Source organism: Podarcis melisellensis (assembly GCF_964234715.1).
Source record: "Podarcis melisellensis genome assembly, chromosome: 8".
NCBI classification, from domain to species: Eukaryota; Metazoa; Chordata; class Lepidosauria; order Squamata; family Lacertidae; genus Podarcis; species Podarcis melisellensis.
Window position 1 is genome coordinate 13,675,123 of NC_138540.1, and position 15,439 is coordinate 13,690,561.

The 15,439-nt window shown below is 50.4% G+C and overlaps 1 protein-coding gene across 16 annotated transcripts in view; it reads left to right on the plus strand.

Annotated features, from left to right (window-relative positions):
- Positions 1-15,439, plus strand: part of HSPG2 (heparan sulfate proteoglycan 2) — a 230,985-nt gene that overhangs the window by 199,825 nt on the left and 15,721 nt on the right. For 13 of the 16 annotated variants that reach the window (XM_081923336.1, XM_081923349.1, XM_081923344.1 and 10 more), the window contains 12 exons: positions 2,436-2,696; positions 3,720-3,897; positions 5,319-5,416; positions 6,831-7,097; positions 7,181-7,296; positions 9,018-9,165; positions 9,868-9,984; positions 10,481-10,498; positions 11,141-11,225; positions 11,889-12,033; positions 13,259-13,358; positions 14,656-14,765. In XM_081923336.1, coding sequence (XP_081779462.1) covers positions 2,436-2,696; positions 3,720-3,897; positions 5,319-5,416; positions 6,831-7,097; positions 7,181-7,296; positions 9,018-9,165; positions 9,868-9,984; positions 10,481-10,498; positions 11,141-11,225; positions 11,889-12,033; positions 13,259-13,358; positions 14,656-14,765 — 1,643 coding nt within the window. The remainder of the gene's footprint in view (positions 1-2,435; positions 2,697-3,719; positions 3,898-5,318; positions 5,417-6,830; positions 7,098-7,180; positions 7,297-9,017; positions 9,166-9,867; positions 9,985-10,480; positions 10,499-11,140; positions 11,226-11,888; positions 12,034-13,258; positions 13,359-14,655; positions 14,766-15,439) is intronic. The other 3 variants (XM_081923345.1, XM_081923342.1, XM_081923340.1) reach the window with 1 other exon arrangement.

Sequence of the window (15,439 nt, forward strand, 5' to 3'; positions counted from 1 at the left end):
ATTATTAGTAATATTTAAATAGTTGAAACAAAAAAATTCCTTCCAGTAGCACCTTAAAGACCAACTAAGTCAGTTCTTGGTATGAGCTTTCGTGTGCATGCACACTTCTTCAGATACAGAAGTGTGCATGCACACGAAAGCTCATACCAAGAACTGACTTAGTTGGTCTTTAAGGTGCTACTGGAAGGAATTTTTTTTGTTTTGACTATGGCAGACCAACACGGCTACCTATCTGTAATTTAAATAGTTGTTTATACCTGTTTTTAACAGACAATTTCATTTTTCATGGTGTCATTCTTTTCTAAAGTGCTTTGAGGTTTTCTTCTTGCAATCAAGCGGCATATACGTTTTTTGAACTGCAGCGCCTAGGGTACCCAAGAGCCCATATAGAGTCCTTATGTAGGTTCCCTATCAGTAAGAGACAATAACAGAGGCCAACCAGAGAATATTGAGAAGAAAAGCAGCTAGTAAGCCTGATCTTATGCGGCTGACGCTGTGGGTAAAACCTCAGCGCCTAGGACATGCCGATCGTCAGGTCGGCGGTTCGAAACCCCGCAGCGGGGTGCGCTCCTGTCTTTCGGTCCCAGCGCCTGCCAACCTAGCAGTTCGAAAGCACCTCCGGGTGCAAGTAGATAAATAGGGACACTTACTAGCGGGAAGGTAAACGGCGTTTCCGTGTGCTGCGCTGGCTCTCCAGATGCAGCTTGTCACACTGGCCATGTGACCCGGAAGTGTCTTCGGACAGCACTGGCCCCCGGCCTCTTAAGCGAGATGGGCACGCAACCCCAGAGTCGGACACGACTGGCCCGTACAGGCAGGGGTACCTTTACCTTTAAGCCTGATCTTTATTGAACTGTTGCAACAGGGTCCCCACTCACGACACACAGGAGGGAGGATGAACTCAGAATATTGGTGTGCAAGCTCTTATATAGACTTTTGAAAATGCCCACCCTGTAGTCCAAGACCACCCCCCTGAAACGTCATACATACATCACAGAAGGAGGCAGTCTACAGCAGAAATTCTTTCTGCCGGTGTCAGGGAACTGGAGACAGAGAGGGAGGGAGGAATGGGAGGTTATCGGGAGAAAGCCCCTTTGATTAGCAGCTGTTCATCTTCAGAAGAGAGAGAAGACGAAGGGGGGTCAGAGGAGAGTGAATCTGAGAGGGAGGAGGAACTTCCGAGGGCAAGTACCCCTCGTCACAGAGGAAGGAGGGGAGTTGGGCTTCAACATTGGTTATGCTGGCCCCCAAAGCGGAAGGAAGTTAGTCGGGACAACTAGCCACCATGATCGAGTCGCACTTTTGAACTGCTTGTAAATAATGTCAAGAAGCAATAAAGCCTTGTAAAATATGGCTGAATTCCCAGGCTCTTATCTCCCCTGAGTGCTCGCAACTCACTTCTGAAAGCCGGATACCTGATAATGGTCACTGATTGCATTTTCTGGGCACTGGCCATTCTTTTCTGATGATAAATACTCAGTTTCTGAATATTGATAGTGTGCTCAGCTTAACAGATACTTGCCAGACTGTATTTGAAAAGGGAGGTGTAATCCCTACATTCCAAAGAAAAGATTTTCCCATTCCCTTCTTCCTTGCAGAAAAATATTTGAGGTCACTGAAAGAGTCAAAATGGCTTTAGGACTGTTTTTCTGTACTGTTTTAGACATGTGGTTTATACATTTATATATGTGTTTGCCTGGTGCATTTATGAACCTTTATTTTATATCTTAGACCTTATAATTCTCATAACACTTGTAGGGGACTCTTAATTGCTTTGTTCTGCTGATTCACAGCCAAAGCAAGGGAGGAAGCCGTTTCTCCGAAGCCTGACTGTCAGGGAACTGACATCGGAGCCAGAAGTGGAGGCAGGGCTCCCAAGCGATGCCAGAGAAGGGCCAAGCAGGGAGAGAGGGGACTCACCGGCTGGGGAAGGAAATCAGCGTAACACCAGGGATAAAGGGGGGCAGATGGGGGAATCGGAGAGGAGGCTCCAGGACTCTTCGCCGGAGACCAGCGGGGAGAGCACAGGTCCTCCGCTACCCACACCCACCCTGCGCAGAAGACTTCCGCGCAGGGAAAGTAGGCGTGGACTTGGCGTCAAAGAACTTCTTTGCTGGAAGAAGTTCAAGAAACGCCCACTGACGGATTCTGCTAGCGACTGAACAGCCACGAAGTGAAGGGCTGTCCAGCCAGGAAAGGTTTAACCAGGCTACCTAGCCAGGAGTGGCGGCAACTTACGCACGAGCAACCCCTTATAACCATTACACTGACGAAACCTCTTTGATCAAGCAATATATAAATTATATGAAATAAAAATAAAATTAGTGCTGGAGCCTGTCTGCGGAGAGGCGCCTGGAAACAATACCCTAAAGAAGAGCAGGGGGCTGTTTAACCCAGAGATCTTTCTTCTCTTCTCTCCCCCCTCCCCTTCCCAGCGCCGCCGTACGCCACCACCCTTCCGGACTCGGTGTCGGTGCAGGCGGGCGAGGTGGTGCAGCTGCAGTGCTTGGCTCACGGCACGCCCCCTCTGCGCTACGAGTGGACCAAGGGCAACAGCAGCCTCCCCGGGCACGCCACGGTGCGCGAGAGCGTCCTCCACATCAGCCCGGCCGCCCCCCACGATTCGGGCGCCTACCTCTGCCGCGTGAGCAACCGGGTGGGATCAGCCGAGGCCATCGCCCACGTCCGAGTGCAAGGTGAGGACACGGGGAAGGTTCAACAAGGAAGGAAAGTGTGGAGGCTGTGGACAAGGTGCTTGTCTGAAGGAAATCCTTTTTCACTCCGATCCGCGTAGGGCAGATCCACGCCATACATTCAACACACTCAAATGCACATGGATTGTCCCAGAGAATCCTGGCAGCTGTAGTTTCTTAAGGGTGCCACAAAGAACTGTTTTGTGGTGGGTTGGGGGGAGAATCCCCATGGCTCCCAAGAGCCCTCTGCACTTGTGTAATGGCACTCTGCCCCAAATAAGTGCCGCGCAAGTCCTGTTGTGATGAAAGCAGTTCTAAGCTTGCTATCAAGCCCAAAACGCAGGACCACAATACCTCAAGAACCGCCTCTTTCCATATGAACCTACCCGGACCCTGAGATCATCTTCTGAGACCCTCCTTCGTGTGCCTCCTTCTTGAGAGGTCCAGAGGGTGTCAACACGAGAACGGGGCCTTCTCTGCAGTGGCTCCCTGTCTGTGGAATGCTCTCCTCAGGGAAGTTCGCCTGGTGCCTTCATTATACACCTTTAGGCGCCAGGAAAAAATATTCCTTTTTAACCAGGCATTTCATTGATTTGTTTGGCATCCTATACCCTTTTAAAATGTGGCTGAAACTTAGTGAAATGTATAAACCTGAAATGCATATATATATATATACAGTGGTACCTTGGGTTAAGTACTTAATTTGTTCCGGAGGTCCGTTGTTAACCTGAAACTCTTCTTAACCTGAAGCATCACTTTAGCTAATGGGGCCTCCTGCTGCCGCTGCGCCACCGGAGCACGATTTCTGTTCTTATCCTGAAGCAAAGTTCTTAACCTGAGGTACTATTTCTGGGTTAGCGGAGTCTGTAACCTGAAGCGTATGTAATCTGAGGTACCACTGTATATGAAAGAAGCTGATTCCAGACTTGTGGGGCCACCACAGACTAGGCCCCTCTCTTAGTCCCCTCTCTGTGTCTCTGGCAAGAGTTGGGCCCTTCATCCTGTCTTCTTCTTCTCCCCACACAGGTGCAGCTGGAGGACCTCTTTCCATCCAGGTCACCCCACGGAGAGACACAAAGGCTGTGGGGGGCACAGCAGAGTTTGCGTGTTCTGTTGTTTCCGGAGACCCCCGAGCACGGCTGGAGTGGTCCAAGGAGGATGGGGAGCTGCCTCCCCAACACAGCATCCGCAACGGCGTGCTTCGGTAAGGAGAGCAGATGGTACTGAGCCCCATGGGCCAATGTGTTACGATATGAGTGCGACGCAGCTGCAAACTGGCAGGTCGGTGAAAACATCACATGATGTGACTAGCTGTGGGAAAGAATCTTCCCAGAAGTTCACAGGCTTCAGAAGTCTTTTTGCAGTGTGTAATATGAGACCTTCCTGTTGCGTATGTGAAGGAAGTCTTAGCCACTTGCTTGCTGAACACTGAACTGTTTGGACATGTTTTTTGTAGAGTTGCACAGACAGAAAATAAACAAGATGTAAAAGGCTTTCTGACTATCTTCTTTCCCTGCTGGGGAAGCAAGGGGGAGAAGGGTGTGTGCATTTTCCACGCTGGGAAATGTCGCCTATCGAGATCTCCTGGTCTGCGGAGATGGCAGCCAGGGCAGATCACCGGTAAACAAGCTCCAAGAGCAGGGAGAGGGGCCAGCCTCTCCTGATGGGGCTTGTTTTCCAACACAATGGTCCAATTCTGTACGAGGCAGAGTGCCGTGGGAAGGATGGAGGGTGAACAGGACCGAGGCGTGTGCCACTGTTGACTGACAGCTGAGCTAGTCCAGAGTCCTTTTGGGAATTATAGGGACAGAATTATCCAAACTGTACAGAAAATTATTCGTGATTGCTACTGCAGCGGCAAAAATGTTACTTGCCCCAAAATGGAAAGAAGCAGAAGTCCCAGCAAAGGAAGAATGGATAAAAAACTTATGCAATATGCAGAAATGGCAAAACTTTTTTTTAAATAATAATTTTTATTGGTTTTACAAAATAAATCACACACTTATCACAATGAAATTTTGAAATAGAACAAGATTCTTCCAAATCTTAGGACTTCCCTTCTCCATGGGTCCTTTAAATATCTTAATCAGCTGCATATTATATTTCATCCGAATTCTAGTCCTGCAATATAGTCTTTGTAACATTTCAGGAGTTACTCAAAGCCTGCCAAAGAGTTCAAGTGTTACAGTGTTCTTTCAAATATATTTAATATTTAACCCATTCTCTGTTGAAGTTTTGGTCCTCTTGATTCCCCCAGTCAATCTAAACTTACCGGAAAAATAAAAAATCAAGACAACAAACTCTTTATAAAAGAATGGAAATAGTTTATTGAATATTTACAGATAAATTGTAAACAGATGAGAACATCGGCAGGATTATTGTAATAACCTGTGGTTTTTATAAGATTATATGTTTAAAGAAGATGAATAAATGAACAAATTAAGTTAATTTGGATATGCAAGAGATATCAAAAATAAGTTTAAGGAACCACAGAGAGGGGGAAGGAAGTCAAGTTTTGAAATGTCAAAATGATTGTAAAATGTGAAGTGTATAAATCTGAAATGCATGAATAAAATTTTAAAAGAGCTAGACCAGAGTCTAGTGAATCTTGCTGCTTCCCTGCAGAATCGAGAAGCTGGATCGGGGGTGCCAAGGTGTCTACATTTGCCGAGCCACCAGCTACACCGAGGTGGCCGAGGACAGGACCACGCTGACTGTCCAGGGTAAGTCGGAGCGGGCAGCCACCGACTGAAAGGCCTTTGCTCTCTACTACTCCCTTGGAGGCAATGGCTCCCTTGAGTGCAGTCAATCTCCCCCTAACCCCACATGCAAAGGTGGGAGGGGGGGAGCAGTCAGCCACTAAGCTGCAGAAAAATCCCAGTATCCCAGTTACTAGATTGCTGCTGTGCATTTTAAATACAGTCGTACCTTGGATCTCGAACGCCTTACAACTCAAACGTTTTGGCTCCCAAATGCCGCAAACCCAGAAGTGAGTGTTCTGGTTTGTGAACATTCTTTGGAACCTGAACATCCAATGCAGCTTCCGATTGGCTGCAGTAGCTTCCTGCAGCCAATCAGAAGCTGCGCCTTGGTTTCCGAACATTTTGGAAGTCGAATGGAATTCCAGAAGGGATTCTGTTCGACTTCCAAGGTACCACTGTACATGCTGACAGAGCAACAGTGGTACTGCTGGAAAAAAGGGGGTGGGGGCGACTCTTCCCCCTCCAGCTCTCCATCAGGGAAAAGATGGTCTGCCATAGAATGCATTCCCCAGTCCTCATCTTCAGACCATTCCCTGACATCAGGCCATATTCCAGGTTATCTCCAAAGAAGAGGAAGGGAAGAGGTTTGGCAATGGGTCCATCCCCACAGCTGCCATCCTGGTGTGGAACTGAAGCATGAATTCCTTGCGCTGGTCTTATAATCACAGGGGGGGGGGGGGTCTTATAATCACAGATTCATAGAATTGTGAAGTAGGAAGGGACCCTGAGAGTCATCTAATTCAACCCCCCTGCAATGCAGGAATCTGGACCACCTCCTGCTGGGACAGAATGCTCTCACCCCCATGGGTGCCAGTCTACTTCCTAATAATAATAATAATAATAATAATAATAATAATAATAATAATTTATTATATATACCCTACCTACCCATCTGGCTGGGTTTCCCCAGCCACTCTGGGCGGCTCCCAATGGAATATTAAAAACACAATAAAATATCAAACATTAAAAACTTACTTATGCAGCTGGTGTAATTTAGATATTATATTTTATGTGAGGGAATCATTGGGAATTTTGGTTATTGTGTATATATGTTAAGTTTCAATAAAGATCTTTGGGGGGGGGGACTTCCCTAAACAGGGCTGCCTTCAGATGTATTCTAAAGGTTGTATAGTTGTTTTTATTTCCTTGACATCTGGTGGGAGGGCGTTCCACAGGATGGGCACCACCACTGAGAAGGCCCTCTGCCTGGTTCCCTGTAACCTCACTTCTCGCAGGGAGGGAACCGCCAGAAGGCCTTCGGAGCTGGACCTCTGTGTCCGGACTGGATGATGAGGATGGAGACGCTCCTTCAGGTATACTGGGCCGAGACCTCGAGGATCCCCTGACCTCTCCCTGTCTGCCCCCCTCTCCTCAGCGCTGCCCAAGGTGATGATCAACATCCGGACGTCGGTGCAGACCGTGCTGGTGGGCAACGCCGTGGAGTTTGAGTGCCTGGCCTTTGGGGACCCAAAGCCCCAGGTCACCTGGAGCAAGGTGGGTGGGCGGCTGCGCCCAGGGGTGCTGGCCAGCGGCAGCATGGTGAAGATTGAGCGCGTGGAGCAGGCGGACGCCGGGCAGTACCGCTGCACGGCCACCAACGACGTCGGCACGGTCCAGTCCCACGTCATCCTCCATGTCCAATGTAAGTACAAGCAGGGCGAATGCGCCCCTCGTTTCTCTCTCCTCCCTCCAGGTTAGCAAACCTGCTTTCTCTCTCTCCTACAGCTGTGCCCCAGATTGCTGCTGCCCAGCCAGAAGTGAAAGAGGTCTCCGCTGGGTCTAAGGTGGTCTTCCCTTGCTCGGCTTCTGGTTTCCCTGTGCCAGATATCACCTGGACCAAGGTAACTCTCCAGAGGGGCAGCAAACCCTTCTGTGGACTCTGCCCACCAAGAAGGGCCCTGTGGCTGACAACGTGTGACGCCGTTGTCTATTTTATTTGTTGCGTTTAATTCCCGCCATTTCTCCCCCAAGGAGCTCAAAGGTGGCATGGTTCCCTCCCCATTTTATTCTCAAAACAAGGTTGGTTTAGGCTGCAAGGCAGTGACTGCCCCCCAGGGTCTCACAGTTAATTTGGTGGCCGAGGGGAGGATTTGAACCCTGATATTTTCCCGTCCTAGTCCCCCGACAACCCTGTGAGGTAGGTTAGGCTAAAAGAAGGTTGAAACCAAGTGAGAGTCATGGCTAGGTAGAGGATATGAACCCTAGTCTCCCAGGTCCTAGTCCAGAAATAACCACTACACTACACTATCTTCATGTGCTTTCTGCAGTAGCTGGTGATCTGTTGTTTTTTTTAAAAAAAGTTTTGTGTAGCTTAGTATTGGTTTGATCATATAACACTAATCTTGGCACAGCTACACTGGCTTCCAATTAATTTCCGGGCCCAAATTCAAAGTGCTGATTTTTGCCTATATATGCTGCACGGCTCAAGACCTCAATACCTCGAGAGTCACCTTTTCCTATAGGAACCAACCTACACCCTACAATCATCATTCTTTCTGTGCCTCCTCCCTGAGAGGTTTGGACAGTGGCAACAAGAGAACGGGTCTTTTCTATGCTGGCTCCCTGACTGTGGAATGCTCTCCCCAGGGAGGCCCGCCTGGTGCCTTCATTACATGTCTTTAGGCGCCAGGCAGAAATCTTCCTCTTTACCCAGGCCTATGGCCTGTTAAAGCTCAGGGGAGGGGCAGTTGTTAATATAATTATTTTGTTATGATGTCTGTCATTATCCTTTTCATTATGTTTTTATTATTGGTGCTCTGTAATGTGTTTTTAATGTTGTACACCGTCATGGGATCTTTTGATAAAGGACTGTACTGTGGTACCTCGGGTTAAGTACTTAATTCATTCTGGAGATCCGGTCTTTCCCTGAAACTTTTCTTAACCTGAAGCACCACTTTAGCTAATGGGGCCTCCTGCTGCCACCGCGACTCCGGAGCACGATTTCTGTTCTCATCCTGAATTAAAGTTCTTAACCTGAGGTACTATTTCTGGGTTAGCGGAGTCTATAACCTGAGGTGTATGTAACCTGAAGCGTATGTAACCCGAGGTACCACTGTATAGTATTACAGTGGAACCTCTGTTGTCGAACATAATCCATTCCGGAAGGCTGTTTGACTTCCGAAACGTTTGACAACACGTGTCTCCGAAGCCATTCAACTTCTGAGGCACATTCAAAAATGGAAGCATTCACTTCCAGGTTGTCTGCGTTCGAAAGCCAGAACGTTCAACAATCAAGGATCCACTGTAATAATAATAATAATAATAATAATAATAATAATAATAATAATAATAATACTTGTATTCAAACCATTTTGGGATTTTTAAAATTTCTTTGTAAGTATGTTTATAAGCAAAATGAGATAAATAATGATAAGGCAGACAAGGGAAAAGGCAGAGAGCCCCCTGGGTTTGTGGGGAAGAGCAGAATCAGCCTCTGGGGAGAGCGGCAGGTTGGCGCACACGGCAAAGGAAAGACAAAGGGTTGCTGGGCTGCCTTGCAAGGCAGTCTGTGCCCTGCGGGAAGAGCCTGCTAAGGGTTTTGGGGGCCGCTTCTGTGTTCCAGCTGGAGGGAGACCTCCCCAAGGACGTCCGTGTGGAGAGCAACGTCCTGACCATCCCGTCCGCTCGCCCCGAGGACACCGGCATTTATGTCTGCACGGCATCTAACCGGCAAGGGAAGGTGACGGCTTTCTCCATGCTCAAAGTGCGCGGTGAGTTCAGCACACCGGTCTCTTCTCCCTCCGAAATCAGTTTCTCTGCCGCCGCCACCCAAACCGTGGGAGGAATATTCAGAAAGGGGACAGGCAGTTGCTGCTCTCCAGAGTTTGACCTGGAGAAATCTCCCTCTGGGGCTCTCCAGATATGAGAGGGGAATCTCCTCTCTTGCCCCTTCCCCTGCTGGTTGTGGGGACTGGGCCTTTGAATAGCCACAGCCAGGGTGAAACAGGGCAGTGGTATTTTTCTAGAAAAAGAGGTGTCAGAGCTCACCATGAATGGCTCTCTTATTATGACAACGGTGCCCATCTCTGGCGAGTTCCAGCTGCAAAAAAAAAAGCCTTGCCCGGGCTGTTGCTTCCTTCCTCCTAGCCTGGTGGCGGCTGCTGGTTCGAATCCTGATGGATTCTGCGCATGCAGAAAGCCCTGGGTTCAACCCCATAAGACCTCTAGTTTAAAGGAGCGTGGATATCTGGGCAGGGGGGAAGCACCCCAGAAGGCTGCTGCCAGTCAGAGAAGGCAGCATTGGGCAATATTGGCCAATGATACAACCTGGTGTGGTGGCAGTAGTGGGATTTCCTGTGGCTCAAGTGGACCAAATAGGCAGCCGGCCATTCCTCAACTTGAAAGGATGAGGGAGCTGGGAAATTGTGGCAGCTGCCCAGTCCCCTGACCCCCTGCCCTTCCTCTGCTTGTAGAGCGGGTGGTGCCATATTTCACCCAGAATCCTCAGTCCTTCCTTGTCCTGCCAACCATGAAAGACGCCTACAAGACGTTTGCGATCGAGATCACCTTCCGACCGGATACACCTGACGGTAAGCGGAGGTGCTGGGGCAGGCGGGGAGGCCCTTGGGGGCAAGACTGCTGTGTGTGTCCCCCCCCCTCAAATGTAGGCACTCCAGAGCTTCCCCACAAGTACAGTATACGATAGGGCTGCCATATTGGGATTTCAGAGGCGGAATTGACATCCGGGAGGGATTTCCGAAATGCAGGGTTTTGTCCTGGATCAATCGAAAAGTGGTGTTTTCTGAAACAATTTTGGGGTGCCCTGGTTTTTACTTTTTGAAATATGGCAAGCCTAGTATATGAGCACCTTGGTTCTTTTTTGGGTACAACCAGCCACCTTTCTCCTTGCTGGCAGAGGCCCGAGTGCTCTCTTTCCTGGGAATCTCTCTCTCAACACTCTCGTTTTCCCTCTTGCCTTTCCTCCCAACTCGTCTTACCTTTCTCTCCGTCTCTCTTCCTCTCTCTCTCCTCCACACCTCTTCCTCCCCCTTCGTCTCTACTCCCTCCTTTCCCCTACCTATCCAGCTCTCATGCTTTACTCAGGTAAGTCTCGTTTCTGCTGGGCTGCTGCTTCCTTTTTAGCCAGTCCTAGGCGCCTCCCCTAACCCTTGCGGCGATGGAGCCTCCTGCCCGCGTGTGTGTTGTGAAAAGTGTGCCCCTTGGCAAACTAACCAGTCCACTGGCAGAGCTGTGTCTTCATTCAGGAGCCCTCCCGGCCTCTGTCCACCCGCTCACCGATCCGCCTAACGCCTTGCCAGCCAGGCTGCTTCTTTTGAGGCCCTGCCTAACCCCGGTTCCTTGCCCAGGCAGGTGGGACATTCTCCCTTCCTTACCAGGAAGCGGTGCCATGTTGCACCCCAGGGACAGGAAATCCAAGTGGATCTTGGCATCCTCTTGTTGAGCCTTGGGGCCCACCTGCCGTGCTGCGGGTTTGGGTGCCAAAGGGAGCATAGCAGAGTGTCGTGGTCTCGCAGGCTGGTATGTGGCTCGTCCACAAATAGGCCGCTTGCCTGGGTGGCAATGGAGGGCTCTGAGCACTGCATGGAGCTGGGGACCTCGGCCAGGCTGCCTTTCCCAGGCGTCGGAGGATGGCTCAGCTGCAAGTAGCTCCCTGGTGCTGAAGCTGTGAGCTGAGCAAACCCATGCCCCGCAGAAACCGCTCACCTTCCTTTGTGCTTTTGGCAGGGATGCTGGTGTACAACGGGCAGAAGAAGAACACAGGGACGGATTTTGTGTCCTTTGGACTGGTTGGGGGCCGGCCGGAGCTCAGGTGAGAGGCTGTGGGTCCTTTACCTTTACCTTATCTCAGCACCTTCTTTCTGGCTGGGTGTCAGTTCTAGCCTCAACCCATCCTTTCCTACTTCTGAACCCAGAGCTGTGAGACGTGGGCCTCCAAATGCGCCAAAATGGTCTAGCTTGCTGCTTGCCAGGGCCTAATGGAGCAGGCGGGAGGTGAAGCAGTTTTGACCCTTCTGAGCTGTCTTGGTGTCAGGGAACTGCCATCGGAGCCAGAGGGAGAGGGAGGGCTCCAGAGGGGTTCCGGAGAGCGTCCCGGGAGGGAGAGAAGCAGCCCATCTTCTGGGGAAGGAATTCAGCGTAGCACCAGTGGAGAAGGGGGGCAGATGGGGGGATCGGCGAGGTGGCTCCATGACTCCTCGCCGGAGACCAGCGGGGAAAGCACGGGTCCTCCGCTGCTCACACCCTCCCTGCGCAGAAGGCTTCCGCGCAGGGAGAGTAGGCGGCGACTAGACGTCAAAGAGCTTCTTTGCTGGAAGAAGTTCAAGAAACGCCCACTGATGGATTCTGCCAGCGATTGAGACAGCCACAGGTGAGTGGCTGTCCGGACAGAAAGGGTTCACCCAGGTAACCCAGGCAGGTGTGGCGTCAATTTACGCACGAGCAACCCCTAGAACCATTACACTTGGCATTGCAGGTTTGATGCCGGCTCTGGCATGGCCACCATCCGGCACCCTTCCATCATCAAGCTGGGCGAATTCCACACTGTCCGGCTGTACCGCAACCTCACCCAGGGCTCTCTCGTTTTGGACAACCATCCTCCCGTCAACGGCACGTCCCAGGTGAGTGGCGGGCTCAAGGTGGAGAGGATAGAGGCGGTTTCTCCCACCTGTGGGAAATCTCTCTGGCATGTGGCTGCTGAAAGGGCCAGTGTTATAAGCCAGGGCAGGCGCCCTAGTCGGGGTGTCAACATGCTGCTGGGCATCTGTACCCCATCTGTGGGTCTGAGCGCTGCATTCTGTACTTGCCAGTGGCTACTGGATCAGGCCCAAAGGAGTTGGGTACTGGGAGAAGGATGGCAAGCAAGGCCAAGATGGAGCAGCCCGCTGCAAACTGGTGTTTCCTGTTGGAGACCCACTTTTGCTAGGTTTACATTTCTGTGTGATGGACTGGATGAGAGCCAACAAACAAGCTCAGTCCAGATAAGACAGAGGCACTGTTAGTGGGTAGTTCTCTAGACCAAATAGATGGGAGGTTGCCTGCTCTTGAGGGGGTTACACTTCCTCTGAAGGAGCAGGTTCACAGCTTGGGGATACTCCTGGATCCTTTGCTTGTTGCTTGAGGCTCAGGTGGCCTCAGTGGCCCAGCTATGCCTAACTACTATTGTCTATGGTCTGGTAATCTCAAGGTTGGATTAGTGCAATGCATTATAGGTAGGGCTGCCTCTGAAGACAGTCTGGAAACTTAAGCTAGTGCAAGAATTCAGCAGCCAGGTTGCTCACCAGAGCAAGACGGTTTGAGCACATTACATTGATCCTGGTCCGACTGCACTGGCTACAATCAGTTTCCAATTCAAAGTGCTGGTTCTGACCTATAAAGCCTTAAATGGCTCAGGACCGCAAATACCTCAAGGACTGCCTCTTTCCATATGAACCTACCCGGACCCTGAGATCATCTTCTGAGACTCTTATTCATGTGCCTCCTCCTTGAGAGGTCCGGAGGGTGGCAACACAAGAACGGGGCCTTCTCTGCAGTGGCTCCCCGTCTGTGGAATGCTCTCCCCAGGGAAGTTTGCCTGGCGCCTTCATTACACACCTTTTAGTGCCAGGCAAAAACGTTCCTTTTTTAACCAGGCCTTTGGTTGATCTGATTTACATCCTATGCCCTTTTAAAATGTGGCTCTTTTTTTGGGGGGGCTATTGAGTTGTTATTTTTATTATATATTTTGTGGTTTTATATCTTGATTTTATTCTGTAAACTGCCCTGAGACCCCTGGATATAGGGTGGTATAATAATAATAATAATAATAATAATAATAATAATAATAATATGTCTTCTCTTCCCCAGGGCAAATTCCAAGGTCTGGACCTCAACGAGGGGCTGTACCTTGGCGGGTATCCCAACTATGCTGCTACTGCAAAGACAGGCCTGACCAGCGGTTTCATTGGTGAGAGCTTCACAGAGTCATAGAATTGTAAGGTTGGAAGGGAGCCCCCCCCCCAGGGTCATCTAGTGCAGCCACCCTAAGGTGCATGAATCTCAGCTGAAGAATCCCTGACAAAGTTTCATCCAGCTTCTGGCTGAAAACCTCCAATGAAGGAGAGACCACCACCTTCTGAGGACAAAGCGGCCAGTATATGCACGGGGTTGTCTGTGATCTGTGGCAGGGGGCCGGGCTGGGTTTTGAGTGCACCCGGGCAGGATGTCCTAAGAACAACAGCGTCAGGGACCGCACGGAGGAGGAATGGTGGGAGCCACCCCATCCCCCTGCTTCTGCTCCTGAATCTTCCCAGGAGCAGGAGGACAATATAGATTTGGAACAGTGGTTTGCCGAGGGGCACAGTTCAGAAGGCAGAAGCTGGGAAATACAGGGTGGGGAACAGCTAGGAGAAGAAACACTGGAAGAGAGAAAGAGAGTTAACAGATTCACAGTCTCTGGACAACAGCATTCCTCCGCTCAGCCCAAGGTCAAGAAGAGCCCAGAAAGTCTCAGAACAGAAAGTGCAGAGGGTACAAGCTTAGGTTAAAAGACGTACGAGTGACGTAGATTAATAGGGGTGGAAGGGGGTGTGATCCTTAATTGGGAGCACTGCCATTTCTAGGAGATGTGTTCTTTATTCTCTCGCTGTGGTTATTAAAGTTTATAACTGGTAAGGCACTCCTTTCTTTGATCTTCTTATCTGCTCCCCCGGGGGGGGGGAGGAAGCAGATTCCCTGAACCCTGGCAGACAGCTGCGTTTGTCCTAAAGAAAGCTGCCCCACCGGCCCCCAGGTAGCCAGCACCTTTGGGGAGTGGCCGGCTTCCCTTCCCCCCCTAGAGGTTGTCAACCTAAATAACAGATGCGGCCAGTGATAGAAAAGGATGCTCGCTAAACCGTTGCATTTGAAACTTTTGGAGGGATAAAACAAACACAAGTTTTTCAACCCTCCCGTTTCTTCCAAGCAAGCAACAACCCTGTGAGGTGGGTGGGTTAGGCACAGGGCCACAGGCAGTGAGATGCAGGAATCTGGGTTGCCCCATTCTTAGCCCCCACCACCACCAACCACAGCATCACCACTGTCTCTCCTCATTTATATGAGCAGTGGGTATTTACGGGGTGGGTGGTGTCCCAAGATGTACAGCTACGTCACACAGAGGCCTTGCCAGCTCGCCCCTGCTTCGTTGGCACACCTTTTTCCTCCCTTGCCCCTACCACCAATCTCTTCCGCAATCTCCCATCGGCTCGCTCTCCTTCCCCTCTTAGGATGCGTTCGGCAGCTGATCATCCAAGGGAAGGAAGTTATCTTCAAAGACTTTGACCTGCAAGCTCACGGCGTCTCCAACTGCCCCACCTGCCAGGACCGTCCATGCCAGGTAAGCGCGCTGCATGTGTGCGGCCTCTGCATTTTATAGAGGGGAGCAGAATTCGGCCTTGTTGCTCGCTGCCTTCCCCTTGGCCAGCCCTGGTTGGACATGGCAGATGATTGGAATAATTAGGGAGTGTTTGTTGTGGGGGAGGAGGGTAAAGGAGATTGTTAGCCACTTTGAGACTCCTTCTCGTAGTGATAAAGCGGGATATCAAATTCAAACTCTTCTTTCTTTCTTTCTTTCTTTCTTTCTTTCTTTCTTTCTTTCTTTCTTTCTTTCTACCCCGCCCATCTGGCTGGGTTTCCCCAGCCACTCTGGGCGGCTCCCAACAGAACATTAAAAACACGATAAAACATCAAACATTAAAAACTTCCCTAACCAGAGCTGCCTTCAGATGACTTCTAAAAGTCAGATAGTTGTTTATTTCCTTGACATCTGATGGGAGGGTGTTCCACAGGGCGGGTGCCACTACCGAGAAGGCCCTCTTCCTGGTTCCCTGCAACCTCACTTCTTGCAGGGAGGGAAGTGCCAAAAGACCCTCGGAGCTGGACCTCAGTGTCCGGGCTGAACAATGGGGGTGGAGACACTCCTTCAGGTATACTGGTCCGGGCTTTCAACGTCACCACCGACACTTTGAATTGTGCTTGGAAACGTACTGGGAGCCAATGAAGGTCTTTCAG